General features: G+C 44.2%; 1 protein-coding gene across 1 annotated transcript in view; it reads right to left on the minus strand.

Moving 5' to 3' along the window:
- The window catches only part of RNF217 (ring finger protein 217), a 194642-nt gene that overhangs the window by 76663 nt on the left and 94229 nt on the right, over positions 1-23750 (minus strand). The window contains exon 2 of the mRNA XM_038762547.1: positions 10243-10476. Coding sequence (XP_038618475.1) covers positions 10243-10476 — 234 coding nt within the window. The remainder of the gene's footprint in view (positions 1-10242; positions 10477-23750) is intronic.

The following is a 23750-nucleotide window of genomic DNA, read 5'->3' on the forward strand; positions in this document are numbered from 1 at the left end:
TTGCGCATAGTAAGTGTGCAATAAATGCCATTATTATTATTAATAAACACACACGCTCACATGGGAAAGTTGATGAATTTCTGATTCATTCATTCATTTAATCATATTTATTGAGTGCCGTCTTGAGCAGGGCACTGTACTAAACGCTTGGGAAAGTACAATACAACAGTAAACAGTGACATTCCCTGACCACAAAGCGCTCACAGTATGGGGAAGGCTGATATCAATACAAGTAAATAAAATTACAGATATGGACATAAGTGCTTTGGGGCTGGGAGGGGGGAAAAACAAAGGGATCTTCCTTCCACCCTTCACTGGCTGGTTACTGAATACTTTCTTCTTTCAGACAATTCATTCAATCGTATTTATTGAGCGCTTACTATGTGCAGAGCACTGTACTAAGTGCTTGGGAAGTACAAGTTGGCAACATATAGAGACGGTCCCTACCCAACAGTGGGCTCACAGTCTAGAAGGACAATGACAATGGCATGACACTGGAGAGTTGTTAGGATTTGATTCAATATAAATATATTTATAGGTATTTATGAGCATTTCATAGGCTCCTGAAATATTTTTTTTTTAATTAATGGCATTTGTTAAGTGCTTACTATGTGTCAGGCACTGAACTAAGCACTGAGGTAGATGGACTAATCAGATGGACACAGTCCCTGTCCCATGCAGGGCTTGATTTGAGACCAAATAAATTATCCTAGGACAGCACTCTCCTAATAAAGTATGGTGTTTTTTACCATTCAGAATCCCCACTACACCACAACCCTGTTCCCCAAGATAACAACTGATATCGGAGTGAATAACACATTGTTTTCTTCATGTCAAACACGTTAAAAGCCTTTGAGTGAGAGGTTTCATAGAAAAAAGAAGTATTGGGGAAGAGTTGAAAACAGCAGAAAGCTGGTTTGGAATTTATGGGAGAGAGAGTAATCTTTAGATTCAAGAAGCAACAAAAATGAAGGGAAAGTCTTGATGAATGCAGATAAAAGTCTTGAGAATGGATAACTCTAAAATACAGTTCTTCCAACTGATGACGGAGGTAAAGTTTCAGTGCATTGAATGCAATGAATTCTCCCCCTCTAGATTGTGAGCTCGCTGTGGGCAGGATGTGTCTGTTATATTGTACTCTCCAAAGTACTTAGTACAGTGCTTTGCACACAGTAAGTGCCCAATACAGTTGAACAAATGAATGAATGAATTGCCGTATTGGCCCATATGGTGTGGGTGAATGAAAGCAGGGAGACCAGCCTCTAGCTCAGCTCATGTTTGCTGGTTCTTCTCTGCTCCATTTTTCCTATTTGTTTGGGGTTCAGAGGATTCGGCTGAAGACTGGTTTAGTCCAAATTCTAGAACATAAACATGTATTTAAATGAAAAACAACAAACTGTTAAAGCACAGACACTACCTGAAGACAATGGGGTGATTCTAATGGATTTTTAGTAGCCCACTCCTAAGAGAAAGGATGCTCCTCAAGAGGTGATCAAAGTACAGTTCCTTTTTTGAATGGGATTTGCTTACTACATGCCAGGCACTTTACTAAGATCTGGGGACTATACAAGCTAATCAGGTTGGACACAGCCCATGTGCCACACGGAGCTCACAATCTTAATCCCCATTTTATGGATGAGGTAACTGAGTCAAAGAGAATCAAATGAATTGTCCAAGGTCACATAGCAGACAAGTGGTGGAGCCAGGAATGGAACCCTCCTGACTCTCAGGCCTGTGCTCTATCCACTAGGCCACACTACTTTTTACAAGTTCTTCGGGCCCACCAACCCTATCACCTTTTGTTACAAAGCCCTAGAAAGAGAAGTCACTAAGCAACAGATCACAACACTTACAGTGAGGAGAACCACTACCACTATAGGCAAATCCCAATGTTGTGAAGGGCTTTTACACACTATCAAAAGTTCTCAAACCTGTATGCGGTACTCACATAAGGATACTAGGACCTAATAGTTCAGCACCTGAGAGACCTATAACTCACCATACTAAGGTTCTGAGGCAGAACTCATTTGGTGGAAAAGGCATTTAAGGGAAAGCATGAGAAATAAAAAAAAATGCATCGACTTACCCAGTGAGATAAAGCAGTGCCCCAAATTTCTCTCACATTTCCACCAGTGGATTATTCCTAATGACATACTTCAAGCCTGCTAGTTCAGTCTCCATAACAATTTCTTCCCCTTTCCCCAGGAAAGTCAGGGGCCAGAAGTGGCATTTTGACACCCATCACCATTTTCCAAAAAAGGAGGGGAAATCACCCCCGGCTGCAGGGTCCGGTCATATCCCAGAGGCTGCAGATAGCAGCTGTTAATCAGGTAGACATCTGTGGTATTTCTCAAATACTGATTATATTTCAAACACTGGACTAAGCACTGGGCTAGATATAAGATAATCAGGTTCCACATGGGGCTCACAGTCTAAGTAGGAGGGAGAACGGGCATCAAATCCCCATTCTGCAGATGGGGGAACGGAGGCGCAGAGTAGTGCAGTGATTTGCCCAAGACAAGAGGTGGTTTGGCATTAAAACCCAGGTCCATGATTTTTCCACTAAGCCACGCTGCTTCCCACAGAGTCCTCAGTCAATAAGAAGCAGTTTGGCCCCGTGGATGGAGCATGGGCCTGGAAGTTAGAGGACCTTTTAATCCCGATTCTGAAACTTGTCTGCTGTGTGATCTTGGGAAAGTCACTTAATTTCTCTGTGTCTCAGTTACCTCATCTGTAAAATGGGGATTAAGATGGGGAGCCCCACGTGGGACATGGACTGTGTGCAACCAGAACTGATTAACTTGTAACCACCCCAGTGTTTAGTACAGTACCTGGTACATAGTATTCACAAATACCATAGCTTCACAAATACCATTAAAAAAAAAGGCAGGGGAATTCCCTCCCTCCAATCAACCCAAACCCCAGACTCTTTGAACAGCTGGCCCAGGCAGGAATCTAAGCCTGCAGCCAATCCTGCAAAATAACTGTCTCCCCTTCTAGACTGTGAGCCCATTGTTGGGTAGGGACGATCTCTATATGTTGCCGATTTGTACTTCCCAAGTGCTTAGTACAGTGCTCTGCACACAGAAAGTGCTCAATAAATATGACTGAATGAATGAACAATCAATCAATCATTTATTGAGTACTTACGGTGTACAGAGCACTGTACCAAGTACTTGGAAAACTACAATATAACAGAGCTGGTAGACATGTTCTCTGCCCACCATGTGCTCATAGAGCGGGAGACAGACATTCATATAATCAAATAAATCATGGATATGTACATAACTATGGGGTTGCGGGGCAGGGGAGTAAAGGAAGCGAATCAAGGTGATGCAGAAGGGAGTGGGAGAAAAGGAAAGGAGGGCTTAGTCAGGGAAGGCCCCTTGGAGAAGACACCCCTTCAATAAGGCTTTGAAAGGGGGGAGAGTAAGATGTATGTCCATTTCCCAATCCAATTCCGATCCCCTTTTCATTTGTAGTTTGTGAAAATGGTGCTGACATGTAATGCTGTAATGGTTACCCCCTCCACCAGACTGAAAGCTCACTGTGGGCAGGGAATGTGTCAGTTATATTGCTACATTGTACTCTCTCAAGCACTTAGTACAGTGCTTTGAATACAGTAAGAGCTCTAAAATTATGACTGACTGACAATGCCTTCTTATGTTGCCAACTTGTACTTCCCAAGCGCTTAGCACAGTGCTCTGCACACAGTAAGCGCTCAATAAATACGATTGATTGATTGATTGATTGATTCCCTATTAGGTCTAAGCAACTCAAGGGCAGAGACCCTATCTTTTTCTTCTACTGTAGGTTTTCAAGTCCCTGAGATAATGCTCACCAAGTAGCAAGTAAGTGTTACTGATGAGGGTGCAAGTTTGCAGTTTCCTTTGGGGGCTTCCGGTGGTTTTAGCTCATGTAAACTTAACCCAAGTCAAAACTAAAAAAACTGTGTTAATAACCTTCGCCCTGTAAGAAGATGCCTGCAAACAGTCTTTTGATTAGTTTTCCAATAGAATCACTACTATTTTTTTCCTGGAGTGCTTAATAAATGTCATCATTATTATTATTATTTTACTCTTTATTTTTCTACTTGGTCGAAGTCACATTACTTTAAATACACAAGTAACAGAATCAAATATGTATGTAAAAATAAAGAAGTCATAAAAAACAACTCATGAATCTGCTATCATCCTTCAAACCCGCTGCTGATTCTGACAATACATTCGCACACCTCCTGTTGTTTGCCCATCCACTTCCGCATCAAACAGAAACTCCCTACTTGGCTTTAAAGCCCTGAATCATCTTGCCCCTTCCTACCTTACTTTCATTTATTCATTCATTCAATCAATGGTATTTATTGAGCGCTTACTGTGTGCAGAGCACTGTACTAAGCACTTGGGAAGTACAAGTTGGCAACATGTGGAGACGGTCCCTACCCAACAGCGGGCTTACAGTCTAGAAGTGGGAGACAGATACCTCACTGATCTTCTACTACAGTTCAGCCTGCACACTCTGCTCCCCTAACACTAGCTTGCTCACTGTACCTCGATAATAATAATAATGGTATTTATTAAGCACTTACTATGTGCTATGCTTATTATGTGCAAAGCACTGTCCTAAGCACTGGGGAGGTCACAAGGTGATCAGCTTGTCCCACAGGGGGCTCACAGTTTTAATCTCCATTTTATAGACGAGGTAAATGAGGCACCCAGAAGTTAAGTGACTTGCCCAAAGTCACACAGCTGACAACTGGTGGAGCCAGGATATGAACCCATGACCTCTGACTCCAAAGCTCGTGCTCTTTCCACTGAGCAATGCTGCTTCTCTATATCTCGATCCCATCTATCTCACCCATGACCGCTTTCCCACATCCTCCCTCTGACCCAGCACTTCCTCCCTCTGAAAGTACACCAGACCACGACACTCCCCACCTTCTAAGACTTACTAAGATCACATCTCTTCCAAGAGCCTTTCCTAATTAAGTCTTCTTCTCCCTGACTCAGTCTCCCTTCCGCACTGTCTATGCACTTGGATCTGTATCCTTTAATCACTGGATATTCACCCCACCTTCAGCCCGCTGCACTTATGTACACATCCATACTTTATTTTAATGTCTGTCTCCCTTTCAAGACTTTAAGCTCACTGTGGGCAGGAAACGTCTTCCAACTCTGACGCAGTGTATTTTCCCAAGTGCTTAGTACAGTGCTCTGCACAGTGTAAGTGCTCAATAGATACCACTGAATCACTGAAAAACAGGCATTCTGATACCAGGAGCAGCTTTGCTTTCCTACATTCCCTACAAGCATGGACTTGGGAAGGGTTTAAAAAAGGAACCTGAATCTATACAAGTATTTCTGGCAACTGTGGTGATAGGCTGTAGCCAAATAAAATTCCTCGGTGGTGGATAGAGCGAAGGCCTGGAGTCAGAAGGTCATGGGTTCTAATCCTGGCCCTGACACTAGCCTGCTGTGTGACCTTGGGCAAATCACTTCACCTCCCTGGGCCTCAGTTACCTCACCTGTAAAATGAGGATTGAGACTGTGAGCTCCATGTGGGACAGGGACTGTGTCCAACTTGATTTGCTTGTATTCACCCCAGCTCTTAGTACAGTGCCTGACACATAGCAATTGCTCAACAAATACCACAATTAGTATCATCATAGACTGTGAGCCCACTGTTGGGTAGGGACCGTCTCAATATGTTGCCAATTTGTACTTCCCAAGCACTTAGTGCAGTGCTCTGCACACAGTAAGTGCTCAATAAATACGATTGAATGAATGAATGAATTATTAGGCTCTGGGGCATTTTGTAGCCCCGAGTGGGGAGACTTCATTGGCTAGTCTCAAACTGGGGCAATGCCCTGTGGAAACGGGGGCATTTTTGTGCAGGAACGCTCTGGGCATGTTATTCCCCTCCTCAAAAATCTCCAGTGGCTACCAATCAACCTACGCATCAGGCAAAAACTCCTCACTCTCAGCTTCAAGGCTGTCCATCACCTCGCCCCCTCCTACCTCACCTCCCTTCTCTCCTTCTCCAGCCCAGCCCGCACCCTTCACTCCTCTGCCGCTAACCTCTTCACTGTGCCTCGTTCTCGCCCGTCCCACCGTCGACCCCCGGCCCACGTCCTCCCCCCAGCCTGGAATGCCCTCCCTCTGCCCATCTGCCAAGCTAGCTCTCTTCCTCCCTTTCAAAGCCCTACTGAGAGCTCACCTCCTCCAGGAGGCCTTCCGAGACTGAGCCCCCTCCTTCCTCTCCCTCTTTTCCCCCTCCCCATCCTCCCAACTTACCTCCTTCCCCTCCCCACAGCACCTGTATATATGTTTGTACATATTTATTACTCTATTTATTTTACTTTTACATATTTACTATTCTATTTATTCTATTTTGTTAATATGTTTTGTTTTGTTGTCTGTCTTCCCCTTCTAGACTGTGAGCCCGCTGTTGGGTTGGAACCGTTTCTATAGGTTTCCAACTTGTACTTCCCAAGTGCTTAGTACAGTGCTCTGCACACAGTAAGCGCTCAATAAATATGATTGAATGAATGAATGAATCTTAGTTCACTCAATTGTATTTATTGAGTGCTTACTGTGTGCAGAACACTACTAAGCACTTGGGAGAGTACGATATAACAATAAACAGACACACGGAAACTGCTGAAAACAGGGGAGGGGAACATCCTAGTCACTCAAAATGGCTAGGATCCCACTGTCACCTTAGAAATATGGAGAATTCTTGCCTTTTCTGAACGTGCAAGAAAATCCAAGCTCAAGGTGGCTCTGTAGCCATTCACCTGAATCGATCAATCAATGATATTTATTGAGTGCTCACTGTGTAAAGAGCACTGTACTAAGCACTTGGGAGAGTACACTATAACAGAGCTGGTAGTCAAGTGCCCTGCCTACAATGAGATTACAGTGTAGAATTGATCAATTTAGAATAATGGACAGGATCCAATCAATGGACTCTCCAACTTTTCATTCTACTATTGATTCAGAATGTCATTTTAGGCTTCAGGAAACATGTCAACTGGGCAATAATAAAAATAATAATATTAACAATAATAATAATAATGGCATTTGTTAAGCGCTTACTATGTGCATAGCACTGTTCTAAGAGCTGGGGGGGATACAAGGTGATCAGGTTGTCCCACGTGGGGCTCACAGACTTAATCCCCATTTTACAGATGAGGTAACTGAGGCACACAGAAGTTAAGTGACTTGTCCAAAGTCACACAGCTGACAAGTGGCGGAGCCAGGATTAGAACCCATTACCTCTGGCTCCCAAGCCTGTGCTCTTTCCACTGAGCCATGCTGCATTTCCCTCAGGTAACCAGCAAGGTGTGGGATAATATGTCGATCGGGAGATATCTCCTCAGATAACCAGCAAAGTGTGGGGTCTTCTCCTGGTTAGATATCCAACCTGAGGAGAAGATGCATGACTTAGGGGATACATACAGAGCTCCTTATCCTCCTTCCCAAACCGTGTCTCTCCCGAACTTTCCTGTCACTGTTGATGGCACAACCATCCTTCCTGTTTCACAAGCCTGTAACGTTAGTGTCATCCCTGACTCCGCTCTTTCATTCACCCAACATATCCAGTCCATCGTCAAATCCTGTCGGTCTCACCTTCACAACACCGCCAACATCCGCCGTTTCCTCTCCATCCAAACTACTACCACATTAGTACAATCACTCATCCTATCCCGACTGGATTACTGCATCAGCCTCCTTTCTGACCTCCCAACCTCCTGCCTTTCCCCACTTCAGTACACACTTCACTCCACTCCCCGGATTATCTTTCTACAGAAACATTCTGGGCATGTCACCCCCCTCCTCAAAAATCTCCAGTGGTTACCTAGCAACCTCCATATCAAACAAAAACTCTTCACTATTGGCTTCAAAGCTCTCCATCACATTGCCCCTTCTTACCTCACCTCCCTTCTCTCCTTCTACATCCCAGCCCGCACACTCCACTCCTCTTGTGCCAACCTCCTCACTGTGCCTCCATCTCGCCTGTCTCACCGCCAACCCCTGGCCCACGTCCTACCTCTGACCTGGAATAATAATAATAATTTTGGTATTTGTTAAATGCTTACTATGTGTCAATCACTGTTCTAAGCGCTGGGGGAGATACAAAGTAATCAGATTGTCCCACATGGGACACACAGCCTTAATCCCCATTTTCCAGATGAGGTAACTGAGGCACACAGAAGTTGAGTGACTTGCCCAAAGTCACACAGCTGACAAGTGGTGAAGATGGGATTTGAACCCATGACCTCTGACTTCCAAGCCTGGGCTCTTTCCATTGCGCCACACTGCTTCTCTAATGCCCTCCCTCCTGAAATCTGCTAAGCAATCACTCTTCCTCACTTCCAAGCCCTGATGAAAGTGGACCTCCTCCAAGAGGCCTTTCATCATCATCATCAATCGTATTTATTGAGCGCTTACTGTGTGCACAGCACTGTACTAAGCGCTTGGGAAGTACAAATTGGCAACATATAGAGACAGTCCCTACCCAACAGTGGGTTCACAGTCTAAAAGGGGGAGACAAAACCAAACATACTAACAAAATAAAATAAATAGAATAGATATGTACAAGTAAAATAAATAAATAAATAAATAAATAAATAAATAAATAAATAGAGTAATAAATATGTACAAACATATATACATATATACAGGTGCTGTGGGGAAGGGAAGGAGGTAAGATGGGGGGATGGAGAGGGGGACGAGGGGAAGAGGAAGGAAGGGGCTCAGTGTGGGAAGGCTTCCTGGAGGAGGTGAGCTCTCAGTAGGGCCTTGAAGGGAGGAAGAGAGCTAGCTTGGCGGATGGGCAGAGGGAGGGCATTCCAGGCTCGGGGGATGATGTGGGCTGGGTGTCGATGGCGGGACAGACGAGAACGAGGTACGGTGAGGAGAATGAGGTACGGTGAATACCAGAATAAGCCCCCTTTTCCTCAGCTCCCCCTCTCTTCCATGTCACCTGGACTTGCTCCTTTTGCTCTTCCCTCCCCTCTCCCCATCCCACAGCACTTATGTTTATATGTATATAACTATAATTCTACTTATTTATATTGATGCCTGTTTATTTATTTATTTATTAAGAAGCAGTGTGGCTCAGTGGAATGAGCACGGGCTTTGGAGTCAGAGGTCATGGGTTCAAATCCCGACTCCGCCACTTGTCAGCTATGTGACTTTGGGCAAGTCACTTCATTTCTCTGTGCCTCAGTTCCCTCATCTGTAAAATGGGGATGAAGACTGAGAGCCCCACGTGGGACAACCTGATCACCTTGTAACCTCCCCAGCGCTTAGAACAGTGCTTTGCATATAGTAAGCACTTAATAAATGCCATTATTGTTATTATTATTATTTGCTTTGATGCCTGTTCCCCACAGCCCCAACCCAGACTGTAAACCCATTGTGGGCAGGGATTGTCTCCTTTTTTTGCTGTACTGTACTTTCCAAGCACTTAGTACAGTGCTCTTCCCACAGTAAGCGTTCAATAAATACGACTGAATGAATGAATGAATGAATGAATACAGGAAACTACATGGCCTTGGGGATAGAGTATGGGCCTGGGACTCAGAAGGACCTGGGTTCTAATCCCGGCTCCACCAGTTGCCTGCTCTGTGACCTTGGGCAAGTCATTTATCTTCTCTGGGTGTCAGTTACCTCATCTGCAAAATGGGGCTTAAGACTGTGTCCAACCTGATTAGTTTGTATGTACCCCAACACTTGGAACAGTTTAGAACAGCACTCGACGCATTGTAAGTACCTAATAAATGTCACTATTATCATTATTATTACTGTTGCTGTTGTTGTTGCTAGCATTAAGAGAAATGAAAACTTGGGCATTGGAAATTGTCTTTCTTTTACTCCTAAATCCCAGACAGGCAATAGTGTGGCTTTGGGTTTGCAGCTGTAACGTGTTATGGACTTGAGAGAGAGAAGCAAGCCCACCAAAACTTTCTGCTGTGTGACCTTGGGCAAGTCACTTTACTTCCCTGTGCCTCGGTTACCTCATCTGTCAAATAGGGGTTAACACCGTGAGCGCCATGTGGGACAGGGACTACGTCCGACCCGTTCATCTTGTATCTACCCCTGCACTTAGAACAATGTCTGGCACATAGTAAGTGCTTAATGTAAACCATCAAAAAAAGGAAAAAAGAAAAAGAAAGCCATCCTGTGTTTAAGGTTACTGCCTGAGATGTGTGCCCCGGGGCGGTGGGGAGGAGCTCACTTTGTATCTGTTTTCCGATTTGGTAGGGGTGGGAATGTGGCCTCTCCTCTTGAAGGTCGTAAAGTGCTTGCATTGAGGGCACGGCTTGGTGCTGGAGTCGATCCGGCTGAGTTCCAGGAAGTACTTGTATTTGATAACGTCGTCGTGGGGCAGGTTGTAGAGAACCGTCGTTTCCTCCAGGTGCTCGCTGCACTCGGGAATGGGGCATTTGATTTCGGCTTGTCCGAGTTGCACCTGCGAGGATAGATGAGAATAGGCTGTCAGATCGTTGTGGGTAGGGAACTTGTGGCCTGGGGAGTCAGAAGGGCCTGGGCTCTAATCTTGGCTCCACCACTTGCCTGCTGTGTGACCCTGGGTACGTCACTTCACTTCTCTGGCCTCAGTTACCTCATCTGGAAAATGGCGATTAAGACTGTGAGGCCTATGTGGGACAGGGTATGTGTCTGTTTATTGTTATATTGCACTCTCCCAAGCACTTAGTACAGTGCTTTGCACACAGTAAGTGCTCAATAAATACAATTGAATGAATAAACGACAGGGACTGTGTCCAACCCAATTACTTTCTACCTACCCCAGCACTTAGTATAGTGCCCGTCACATAGTAAGTGCTTAACAAATACCTCAATTAAAATCATCATTATTATTACTGCTCACCTGAGCACTAAGTGCCGTGCTCTGCACATAGTAAGTGTCCAGTAAATACCAATGATGATGAAAAATGAAATTTCCCTCTCTCCTGCCAACTTAGAGAATCTAGTTTTAACCAGTCAAATCCACCTAACTGAAAGGAGAAATACCACAGTGTCTGAGAAACTACAGTTCAGTAACTAGAAATTCCTTGAGCGTGCCAGCAATCGATGAGCGCAAATGCACCAGACGGCTTCCAAATCCAAGAAGATTTGGAAGGGTTTCTGCTTTCTGTCACCGGATCCACTGGCCCGCCACATTTACACCCTGGCTCCCGGGGGGAAGTTGAACACAACCACTCGCTCCCAGAAACCCCAGTATGTGGGAAGAGGTCCAAACTTCCCAACTCACCCAGATGCGCCAGTTGTGAAATCTTCCTGTTGTAGAGCTAAACCTTACAATGCAGACTACTGCTTTTTATTTTTTTATAGACAAAAGGAAGATATCCAGAATAACTACTATTGTGGCAAGGTAGAAGAGTCTGGTTTGCCAAACACAACATTGGCTGCTTTTCCTAATCCAACAACAATACTCCATGATTTCTCTGTGACTACTAATCCCGTTTCTTCCCCTCTCTGCTGTCTTCTATTGGTTGCCTGTGGCTGTTGGGTCCATTCCAGAGTAACAGCAGGGACAGCGAGGCCTGGGCAGAGAGGACTACTTGCTAGGAGAAAACCCCAGCAGCACCTCTCCCCCGCGCCTGCGTCATTCAGCCCCCCAAAAATAGAAAAACTGTCAGCCTTCGGAATCAGTACAAACAGCATGCATTGATCCCCTGGGGGCTGAGCACTTATCAACCAAAAGAAGTGAAAGATGTGATTTATGCCTTCGAGGGAAACAGTTTGGATGAACTGAGTGATCGGCTGCGGCTGAAAATGAGAAAATAGACTGAAATACGAAAATATAAGCAAATGAGAAATGGCTAAATAAGTGGATGATGGGATGAGATGATAGAAAAACTAGGGGATTAACGAGGACAGGACTTTTTTAGGAGATGATGATGATGGTATTTGTTAAGCGCTTACTATGTGCCAAGCACTGTTCTAAGCACTGGGGTAGATACAAGGTTACCAGGTTGTCCCACGTGGGACTCATAGTCTTAACCCCCATTTTACAGATGAGGTAACTGAGGCACAGAGAAGTTAAGTGACTTACCCAGAGTCACACAGCTGACGTGGCAGAGTCAGAATTAGAACCCACGACCTTTAACTCCCAAGCCCGTGCTCTTTTCACCGAGCCACGCTGCTTCTCAGTGTGGAGAGCGCCTTCAAGGAGGAGGGGGAAGTGATTTGGAGTTACTGAAGAGGGATAATGCAGAATTAACTTTCTGCTCTGAGGCTGATAGACAATGGTGGATTAGTCACATCAAATTAGTCAAATCTAGGATTACTGGACTAGAACCCAACCCTTTCCACACATTGGAATGGAACAAGAAGCAACAGGAGTAAAAGATATGAGCATAAGAGATGGGTTCAAAGTTGCAGAGGAAACCACACATTTTTCTGCTTGGGATCCAACCTAGAAGAACTTACTAATGAACTTAATCCTAAACATTTTTTTTCCTCTCTCATCCATCTATCACCCTTACACATAAAAGCCTATCTTGTTTCAGCACTTTCTGCTTTTCAGAGAACTTTCATTCCACCAAACAAAACATCATGCAATTAGGAAGATTTTTTTCTTTGTTTTTATTCCACAGGGGCACCACTAGATCATGCTGTCACTCAAAGACTCAATTTGCAACCAGGAGAATTTAGATTTGCACGAAAACACTGCATAAGGAAGTGGTTTTCAGAGTTTGCTCAGGAAAGACTCACGGCAAACACTCAGGCAGTGTTAAAAAGCAAATGCAAGCTCTGAATCCCCCTGGCACTCACTTCAGAAAACACCGAGAGCGAATAGCCATGAAAAAGTCACCGCATGGTGTTTGCTTACATAAAACAGAGACAAGAATGCTGACAAGGAATTGGGTGGCAATGATATACCACACTGTATCGCACTGGGCTTCTATGAATATCAATCAATTGCATTTATTGTGTATTTACTGTGTGTAAAGCACTGAACCAAACACTTGGGAGAGTACAATGTAATGATATTAACAGATAAATTCCCTGCCCATAATGAGCTTACCGTCCAGAAGGGGAATGTTGCCAACCACAGTGACAGACACTTCACTTGCTTGAGGTAACAGGATATATACTAAACTCTAGAGTTTGATGATGGCATTTGTTATGCTGAGTTCTGTTCTGAGTGCTGGGGTAGATACAAGGTAATCAGGTTGTCCCACGTGGGGCTCACAGTCTTAATCCCCATTTTACAGATGAGGGAACTGAGGCACAGAGAAGTTGTGACTTGTCCAAAGTTACACAGCTGGACAGTGGTGGAGCCAGAATTAGAACCCACGACCTCTGACTCCCAAGCCTGGGCTCTTTCCACTATGCCACGCTGGTGTGGCTTGGGAAAATTCTGTGTCACCTAGGTCAACCACTTTAGGTACCATAGGAACACAAAGGCTGAGGTCAGTCAGAGGCAACCTGCATTGGAAATTCAGAAAGCTAGATTCGATCCATCAGCGCTATTTCTTGAGCTGTAGACAACCTGTAAGCTTCTGTGGGCAGGGATGACATCTACCTACTCTGTTCGCTTAGTATAGTATTTGCACACAGTAAGCGCTCAATAAATAAATAAATAAACGTGTGAGTGTGTGCAGAGCACTGTACTAGGTTCTTAGGAGAGCACAATAAAGTAGAGTTGGTAGACTCGAGCTCAGTTTCAGCTCTGCTGTTGCTCCCCCAGGGGAATACTGAGATTGCTCAGACTCAGGAAGGAGGGTGGGAGGGATTTCATTTTGAGAAGTAGTGTGACCTAGTGGAAAGACAATGGGCCTGGGAGTTAGAGGACCTGGGTTCTAATCCTAGCTCTGCTGCTTGTCAGCTGTGTGACCTTGGGCAAATCGCTTAACTTCTCTGTGCCTCGGTTACCTCACCTGTAAAATGGGGATGAGGACTGTGAGCCCCAAGTGGGATGGGGACTGCGTCTGACCTGATTATCTTGTATCTACCCCAGCGCTTATTACAGTGCTTGGCACATACTAAGCCCTTAACGCATTCCACGATTACTATGATCATTTTGGAGAATCCAGGATCCTGGGTGCCGTCAGGTTTCCTGGCTCTCTGTTCTTGTGGCATGGAAATATGGGACAACTTTCAAGTCACGGCATTTGGTTTTGTTTTTTTTTTTACTCGGTGTCTATGTAAAATGAGAAAAACATTTGCCACCGGCTAGTGTTTGGAAAGCACTTTACGTCTTTGGTGGAGAGGAAAAGCTCATTAATTGGGAATTGAGTAATGTAAAATTCAGGTCATGGTCACATGGTCCTCCCTTTGGTCTCTTGGCTACCTAAGGCAGACATGCTTTGATCTAAGACAGGAAGTGTCTCATCTACACAGAGGTTAACAAAGCCACAATTAAGTTGCAAGCAAGCAGAAGATCTACAGAGATGGAAGTCAGTCAGCAGTGGAGGTAAGAGGAGAGGATGTAGAGGGGAGTGGGCAGATTTAAAGTTCCTTGGGGGCAGAGATCGCATCTACTGTCAATCAATGGTACTTATTGAGGGCTTACTATGTGCAGAGCACTATACTATATAATACAACAGAAAGAGCAGGCATGTTCCCTGCCCACTGTATTGTATTCTCAAAAGCCCTGTTCAGCACATACTACTGAATGATTGACAGAGAGGCCAACCAATAAAGTATAAATTTAGCGAACAGGCACCCAGAAGGAAATACACAGACTCTTATTCATAAAATTACTTCCTACAATCTAAGTGTTTCAGACTGGATCCAGTAGGCTTTAAAGAACTCAGTTTGCCCCACTTTACCTCACCTCACTAATCTCCTATTACAGTCCAACGTGCACACTTCACTTCTCTAGCACCTGCTTATTCACTGTGCTCCAATCTCGTCTATCTCACAGTTGACCCCTTTCTCACATCTTCCCTCTAGCTTGGAACTCCCTCCCCCCCCCCCACGTACACCAGACCACCACACTCTCCACCTTCAAAGCCTTATTAAGGTCACATAATAATAATAATAATGATAGCATTTATTAAGCGCTTACTATGTGCAAAGCACTGTTCTAAGCGCCGGAGAGGTTACAAGGTGATCAGGTTGTCCCACGGGGGGCTCACAGTCTTAATCCCCATTTTACAGATGAGGTAACTGAGGCGCAGAGAAGTTAAGTGACTTGACCAAAGTCACACAGCTGACAAGTGGTGGAGCCAGGATTTGAACCCATGACCTCTGACTCCAAAGCCTGTGCTCTTTCCACTGAGCCACGCTGCTTCACATCTTCTCCAAGAGGCCTTCCCCAATGAAACCCTCTTTTCCCTGGTCACTCTCCCTTCTGCCTTATCTCCGCACTTCAATCTATGACCTTTGGCTATTTGATATTCACCCCACCCCTAACCCCACGGCACTTGTGTACATGTCCTTAACTTATATATTATAAATGACTAATTTATTCATATCAATGTCTGTCTCCCTCCACTAGACTGTAAGCTCTTTACAGTCTAGAGAAGCATGAGAAGCAGTGTGGGTCAGTGGAAAGAGTATGGGCTTTGGAGTCGAGGTCATGGGTTCAAATCCTGGCTCCGCCAATTGCCAGCTGTGTGACTTTGGGCAAGTCACTTAACTTCTCTGTGCCTCAGTACCCTCATCTAGAAAATGGGGATTAAGACTGTGAGCCTCATGAGGGACAACCTGATCACCTTGTATCCCCCCAGTGCTTAGAACAGTGCTTTGCACATAGTAAGCGCTTAACAAATACCATCATTGTTATTACAGGCAGGGAATGTCTGCTAATTCTGTTGTTTTGTACTCTCCTGAGTGCTCAGTGCAGTGCTCTGTGCATAGTAAGCACTCAATAAATACCACTGATTGAAGAGACCAAATTAGGGAAGCCCCATTGCATAATCATTACTGTATCAATATTTATTAAGGGCCTGCTGTGTGTGGACCATTGTCCTGAGTACGTGAGTCCATTCATTAAAACCAGAAGACAGTCCCTACCCTCAAGGAGCTTACAATCTAACTGGGGTAGCAAAGAACATAGACAAACACTATACACACAATAGGAAGAACATAGATTAAAAATGGTATCAATAACAAATTTAGGCAAAAGATCACTAAATGAACGAATAATGAACCAACACACAAAGAAGTGCTAAGAATCGCTAATGATCAAGGAGTTAGAGACTGGTCTAGACCGCAAACTTCTTGCGGATGGGGAACTTTTTCTCCCTATTCTGTTGAATTGTACTCTCTCAAGTGCTTAGTACAGTGCACTGCACACAACGAAGCGCTCAATAAATACCACTGATTAATTGATGAGTTGGAGAATGCTTCTTGGAGGGATCATCATTATGAATGGTGCTTGAGGCTCATGCTCTTCTTGCCTGCTGGGTGACCTTGGGCAAGTCACTTAATTTCTCTGTGCCATAGATTCCTCATCAGTAAAATGAGGAAGCAGTGTGGCTTAGTGGAAAGAGCATGGCCTTGGAAGTCAGATGTTTCAATCCCGCTTCTGCCACTTGTCAGCTGCGTGACTTTGGGCAAGTCATTTAACTTCTCTGTGCCTCAGTGACCTCATCTGTAAAATGGGGATGAAGTCTGTCAGTCCCACGTGGGACAACCTGATTAACTTGTCATCTACACCAGGGCTTAGAACAGGGCTTGGCACATAGTAAGCGCTTCACAAATAACATCATTATTATAAAATGGGGATGACATACCTGTTTCTCCTCCCTCTTAGCCTTTGAGTTTCATGTGGGACAGGGGCTATATCCAATCTGATCATCTTGTATCTACTCCAGTGCTTAGGACAGTGCTGGTGGCCTAGTAAGCACTTAAGTATCCCAATTATTATTAATATTCACTTCCACTCTAAGTCAAATGTTTGAAATGCATGGGCTGTGCATTTTTGCATCATTAAGAGTGTCAAGGAACAGGGACCATAATTAATTTCCACCTGTATATTTTCTCCCAGCACTTACTACACTGCTCGGCACACAGTGAGCACTGTATACTATTACTACTGTTTGCTTTCATATATCCTCTTCTCATCCCCCCCTTTGAATTGTCCTAGAGACTCATAGCCACCTCTAGACCCAAACACATGGACCTCCTTTCTCCTGTCATTTAGACAGTAAGCTCATTTTTTTGTTACTGCGTTTTTTTTTCCAATGGCATTTGTTAAGCGCTCACTATGTGCCAGGCACTCTACTAAATGCTGGGGTAGACACAAGCTAATATGCCCATATGAGCCTCACAATCTTAATCCCCACTTTATGGATGAGGTAAGTGAGGCACAGAAGTGAAGTGCCTTGCCCAAGGTCACCCAGCAGACAAGTGGCAGAGTCAGGGTTAGAACCCAGGTCCTCTGAATCCCAGGCTCATGCCCTTTCCACTAAGCCATGCTGCTTCTAATTGTGGGCGGGGAATGTATCAACCAATTCTGTTGTACTGTACTCTCCCAAGCGCTTAGTACATTACTCTGCACACAGTAAGTCATCAAATAAATGACACTGATTGACTGACTGATTAGAAAAAAATGCAGAGAGTTCAGTCTTGTTAATCTCAATAATTGCCTACTTGCCAATAAACCACCCTGGGGCATCTCATCACATTTTCCAGGAGGTTTCTCAAGTTATTTCAGTGGATGCCAAAAATGATCTAAAAATCATGCCACTATGCTAAACCAAGGAAAACCAATACCGGAAGATTATTTCCATCGTTTCTCTTCATTTCCCTTTGAAAATGGTTTTGCAAGTCTCAGTTATCATGTCAGAGTTATTTCTGTTATCCCATTTTGACTTATAAACACTTTTCTGAACTGGATGGAAGGCCATGCACTGAGCTCAGAATTGCTATATATGTTTAGTATATATGTATGTATTATATACATATCTGGTTTGTTGCGACTAAATCTGCCATTCACATGGGCCTCGGTTGGGGGTGGCCTAACTTAGCCTGTACAAAAATCACAGAGTCTAGTCTCTTCCCTGGATTTAATCACTTCAAATCAATCAATTGACAACATTTACTGAGCGCTTGTTTGAAACTCCTCATTTGGGAAGCTTCAATAGAATTAGAAGCCACGGCCCCTGCCTTCAAAGGGATGAAAGTCTAGCATAGAAGAAAGACACAAAATATATTATCAACAGAAGGAAGAAGAGAATGGAAAGGAGAGTATGTGGATGGCTCATTTCTAACTTCCGGCAAAGGCTAAATGATCTTCAAAAGGTCCTCAGAACACCCGATTTCATCTGAGTCAGGGCTGAGAGAGATGGCTTTAATGAACCCTGCACTGGGCTGCCAGGAAGAACCATTTCCCGGTTAGAACCCAGTATAAGTGAAGTTAAATAGCCTTCTCCCTCTCCTCTAAAGCAATTCCATTTCCCACTTACTTCAAGTCTCTCTGAATCAGCCTGAGGGGACTCTTGATTTAGTACCTGTCCCTCTCAAATAAGGTGGGGACATGGGAAAGTCTGCTTTTTAATGTGTTTTAAAGAGTCATTAGGTCGATGACTGATTGCATGCCAATTTGCTGTGTTTTTTTTTTTTAAAAAAAAAAAGCTCTGGGGGATTTGATTCCAGTTCTTTAATCAGACTCCAGTTGCTACTACTGGGCACAGGTGCCAAGAGGCATCCAGCCAACCTGAATAATTTGTTTGACCCTCTGCCAGGGGATGGCACTATGAGGAGATAAATGCCTTTCAATTAATCAGGTTGACCCAAATATAAGCAGCCCACTGGGAGCTCAATAAATACGACTGAACGAGTTGAACGAATGGTAGCATCCTGGGTGTTTGCGCTGACCACCGGAAGCTAATTCCCAAGCCAGACGCTACCCGAGGAGCTAAAATGCAAGTCACTTCACTTCTCTGTGCCTCAGTTACCTCATCTGTAAAAGGGTGATTAAGACTCCATGTGGGGCACGGACTGTGTCCAAACTGATTAACTTGTATCTACCCATCGCTTAAGACAGTACCTGGTAGTAACTGCTTAATAAATACTATAGAAACAAAAAAGTGCATTCACTCCATAGGCTGATCAGAGAAAAGCTTCAGGCACATGCCTGCTGACTGAACAGTTTTGCTGGTGTCCGGCCCATAGTGCTCCCAGGAACACCCATTCTCAAAAAGGCAGCAATTCTGTGGTCCCGAGTGCACCTCACATGGGAGTGTTGAGGGACAGGACCCAACTCAAGCAGACTGTGGGCCAACCTTGATTTCCCATCCATCAGCCAGACCCTTCTCTGAAAGGATTAACCACAACACCACCAGGGCCTTATGACCTCTTGGAAAACCATCAGAACTGGGCAAGGAGCCGAGCCACTGCTTGGTTTCTCCGGAGTGGGCAAAAGGGGCACCATCTTTTTTTTTTATGGCATTTAAGCGCTTACTATATGCAAAGCACTGTTCTAAGTGCTGGGGAGGTTACAAGGTGATCAGGTTGTCCCACGGGGGGCTCACAGTTTTAATCCCCATTTTACAGATGAGGTAACTGAAGCACAGAGAAGTTAAGTGACTTGCCCAAAGTCACACAGCTGACAATTGGCGGAGTCGGGATTTGAACCCATGACCTCTGACTCCAAAGCCCGTGCTCGTTCCACTGAGCCACGTTGTTCTCCAGACCCCTCTGCCCAACCAGCGTTGAACTGCATCTGACGTTATAATGCATCACCACACTGACAGCCTAAAACACAAACAACAGCAGGGACCACAAAGTCTTGTAACTCCCTTCCTTAAAGTTAAATGAACTCCACATTATGACATTTCACTCCTCCTCACCAACTCTGTGCTGCTTAGAACTTCTCTCCCAATTTAAGCAGACTGCCGGTAGCTAGCTGAAGATGGACAGCCTCGGGCAGGGGACCAAGATGAACTACAAACACCAGCAGGATGTTTTCTCTGACTCATAAATCACACAAACGGTCCCCATCCATCCCTGATCTGCCCCTACTTCAGGATGGTCTGTTAAGTAAGCAAGACATAAAGAAAAAGAAAAAAAAAAAACAAGAGGAATGAGTTGTCATAGACCTCTTGGAAAGATTTATCCCATAATAAATAGCACAATCAAATGTTGGTTACTAAACGGAAAGCACCGTTTTTGTGTAGAGAGTGCCATAAATCTACCTGGTCTGCCCTTTTGCTACTTGAAAAGCATACTGAGATGTATTATTAGATGGTAAGTAAATACTTATTTTCTGGAACTCAATAATATATCTTGCTTCCTTCAGCAGATGACTCCAAATTCAACTCACCCACTATGATGGTTGGAATGTAGGTAGTACAACACGTCATCCATCATCTAGTTTACTATGAAAAAGCAGTGCATAATAAATGTCTGGAGTCACAGAAATGCAGACTTACGTGAGTCACCCTAAAAGATTATGCTTTAAAAAAACAAGTTATCAAGCTCTAGCTGAACACCAGCCTTGTTGGCTGAACTTGAGAAAAGAAGTGACATGAATATATAACCCCTTGCATGTTTATTGCTAGCATCTTTCTTTAAGGAGTCAAATGGACTTTCTCAACAAACCTAATCCTCATTTCACTGGAGTGATACAGGCAGTCTCATTTCTCTTGAAGGAAACTGCGGTGTACAGTAACTGAACTGACCCAGATTACAAGGAAAAGCATAGACAGGGACAGGATTAGAATGCAGACCTCTTAACTCTGATATTGGGGTCCTTTCTCCTTACACAAACCCACTCTCATTAATATTCAGAGAATCGAAGACTCAATCATTAGTCTTTACTGATGCTTACTGTGTGCAAAGCACTGTGCTGGGGGCTTGGGAGAGTACAATAGAGAAGGTAGACTTCATTATCATCATCATCAGTGGTATTCATTGAGTGCTTACTGTATGCACAGCACTGTACTAAGTGCTTGGGGAAAGACATTAATATAAATAAATAATTTATAGATATGTAAGTAATTTATAGATATGCCATGGAACTGAGGGTGGGGCAAATATCAGATGCCCACAGGTTACAGATCCAAGGGCATACACGGCACCAAAAGCAGAGGAAGTCAGGGAAAAGAGGGCATCTTGGAGATGTAATCTTAATAGGGCTCTAAAGGTGGGGAGAGCGGTGGTCTGGCATTTACATTCATTCATTCATTCAATCGTATTTATTGAACGCTTACTGTGTGCAGAGCACTGTACTAAGCGCTTGAGAAGAACAAGTTGGCAACATATAGAGACGGTCCCTACCCAACAGCGGGCTTACAGTCTAGAATTTACATGGGAGGAAGGAGTCCCAGGCCAGAGGGAGGATGTGGGAAAGGGGTCGGCAGCGAGATAGATGAGATCGGGGGCACAGCGAGCCAGCTGGTGTTAGAGGAGTGAAGTGTGCCGACTGGGTTGTGTAGGAAAGCAGCGAGGTGAGGTAGGAGGGGGAAAACTGATTGAAGGTTTTTAAAGCCGATGGTGAGGAATTTCTGTTTGATGAGGAGGTGGTTGGGCAACCACTGGAGGTTCTTGAGGAGACATCGCTTCCTTCAAAAGAACAAACAATTCAAACCAAGTATTAAATATTTGAGTACAATCTTTTAACACTGGCATCGATGTAGAAGGGGATTGGCTATGCAGATGGCAGAAAATATGCTGCACCAGGAAATGCACAGATTAACAGAGTGATGGATAATATACTTGGTACTCAAGGCTGACCTTAGAACATCACGCAAAATGCAATACCACCACTCTGGGCCCCAACAAGTAGAGTTGAATGCCAAGGGCAAAGTGATCAAAATAAATCAAATAAGGTATCCTTCTTTCAAATTTTGCCTGTCTTTATGCTGGATTGTGCCAGGTCATGAATAAATCCAGGTTTGGTAAGACAGGTGTCACAAAGAAGTTTATTGCTAAACCATGGCTTGTGATGGACTCTGGGCAGATGGGACAACCATTATGTGAATCTTTAGATTTGTCTCAAACAAGACACTCACTGCATAGCCTGGTCGTAACCGACGGAAGAGAAATGGCTATGTGCTCCAGCAGAATTACAAAAACTCTCATTTTCTTATTCACTGCCAGTTATCACCGTGAACTGTGCTGAGATTGAATGGATTCTGGGATGGCTCCTTTTCTGTCTGGCTGACTAGAAAGTGCTCAACCCACAAAACAAATCAAGTCCTATGGAAATTCCACTAAGTGGCCAGAAACCATTTCAGCTTTCCTCAGAGTCTCATGTCATTCACAAAAAGCAGTATTTCTTACAAAGCCAGGGTTAAACTGGCAGTAAAATGCTTCCTGCTTGACAACTAACAAAGAATCCCACTCACCATCCGGAGTTGATTTCCATTAAAGACAATTACAGACAATCTCCTGACCCTTCGAAGCCTTATTGAAGGCACATCTCTTCCAAGAGGTCTTCCCTAAGTCCTTTTTTCCTTTTCTTCCATTCTTTTGCGTTGCCCTGACTTGCTCCCTTTATTCATCCTGCTCCCAGCCCCACATTACTTGCGCACATATCCGTATTTTATTTATTTCTATTAATGCCTGCCTCCCTCTCTACACCGTAAGCTCATTGTGGGCAGGGAATGTGTCTGCTATATTGCTATATTCTACTCTCCCAAGTCCTTAGTACACTGCTCTGCAGACTCAATAAATACGACTGACTGATCGAGTGCTGCATAAGTGGAAGACAACAGGTGCTGGCAACTCGAAACTTCAGATGCCGTAAACACCCAAAGAAACCCACCCTGCAAGGAAGCGCTAGAGTATTCTCGGTTTGACCCGCTTTATACAAACGGAAAGCCTCAAATTTTCGTTCTTTTCTCTTGAAGTAAACCTGTTTTCCCCTCCCTTCTCATTTTGGCCTTTTGTATTTGGCCAATGTAGATGCTTGCCGAGATTCTGAACTGAGTTAATGCGAGCCTCTGGTTTTAGAGGCAAAACTTTCAACAGAGCCTTGTAGCAAAACAGAGCATCTTTGTTCGTGTCCTGGCAACCCTGATTAATGTCAGCTCAGGTCTGAGAATAGTCTGTCAGTTACCTGGGGCCTCAGAGGCTGCGAGGGAGAGCACAACCCCCTCCCTCTGCCCAGACTCCCTCTTAACCTGATTTGAAGAATTTTGGGCAAAATACATTTTCACATTTCGTTTGAAATATCTCCACAATGAAGAGGATGCATCGGACAGATGTGTGCTCAAATTTCACTTCAAAGCAGGAAAAATCCGAAGCCTAAAAAGCCTGACCATCTGTTTTTAATAAAATTCCATGATAGCTTGTCAAACAGCCCTTCCCAACCAGTACTGGTTGCGAAAAGATGGGAATATTTGAGAGCTTTAGGAGAGAATGTCAACGAGATAATGATTAAGAAGCAGTGTTGCCTAATGGAAAGGGCACAGGCCTGGGAATTAGAGGACCTGGGCTCTAATCCCAGTTTGCCACATATCTACTGTGTGACCTTGGGCAAGTCACTTAATTTTTCAATCACTGTAAAATGGGGATTAAGACTTTGAACCCCATATGGGACATGGACTGTGTCCAACCTGATTAGTTGGTATCTATCCCAGGACTTAGTACAATGCCTGGCACAGATAAAGCACTTAATACCTTTTTTTAAAAAAAAAAAAACAAAAAAAAAGAGGACGTGGGCCAGTATATCCATGCCCAAATATTTTTTAGACATCTTGAACATACGGGTGCCTTTGTGTCCTAAGCCTGATAACGATTTCATAAACTGGCGACAAAATTAGAGACATTTTGAATCCACCTGGTCCTTGAAAAATATATAAAATGGCTACGTGA

The sequence above is a fragment of the Tachyglossus aculeatus genome, chromosome 2 (assembly GCF_015852505.1).
Source record: "Tachyglossus aculeatus isolate mTacAcu1 chromosome 2, mTacAcu1.pri, whole genome shotgun sequence".
Classification (NCBI taxonomy): Eukaryota; Metazoa; Chordata; class Mammalia; order Monotremata; family Tachyglossidae; genus Tachyglossus; species Tachyglossus aculeatus.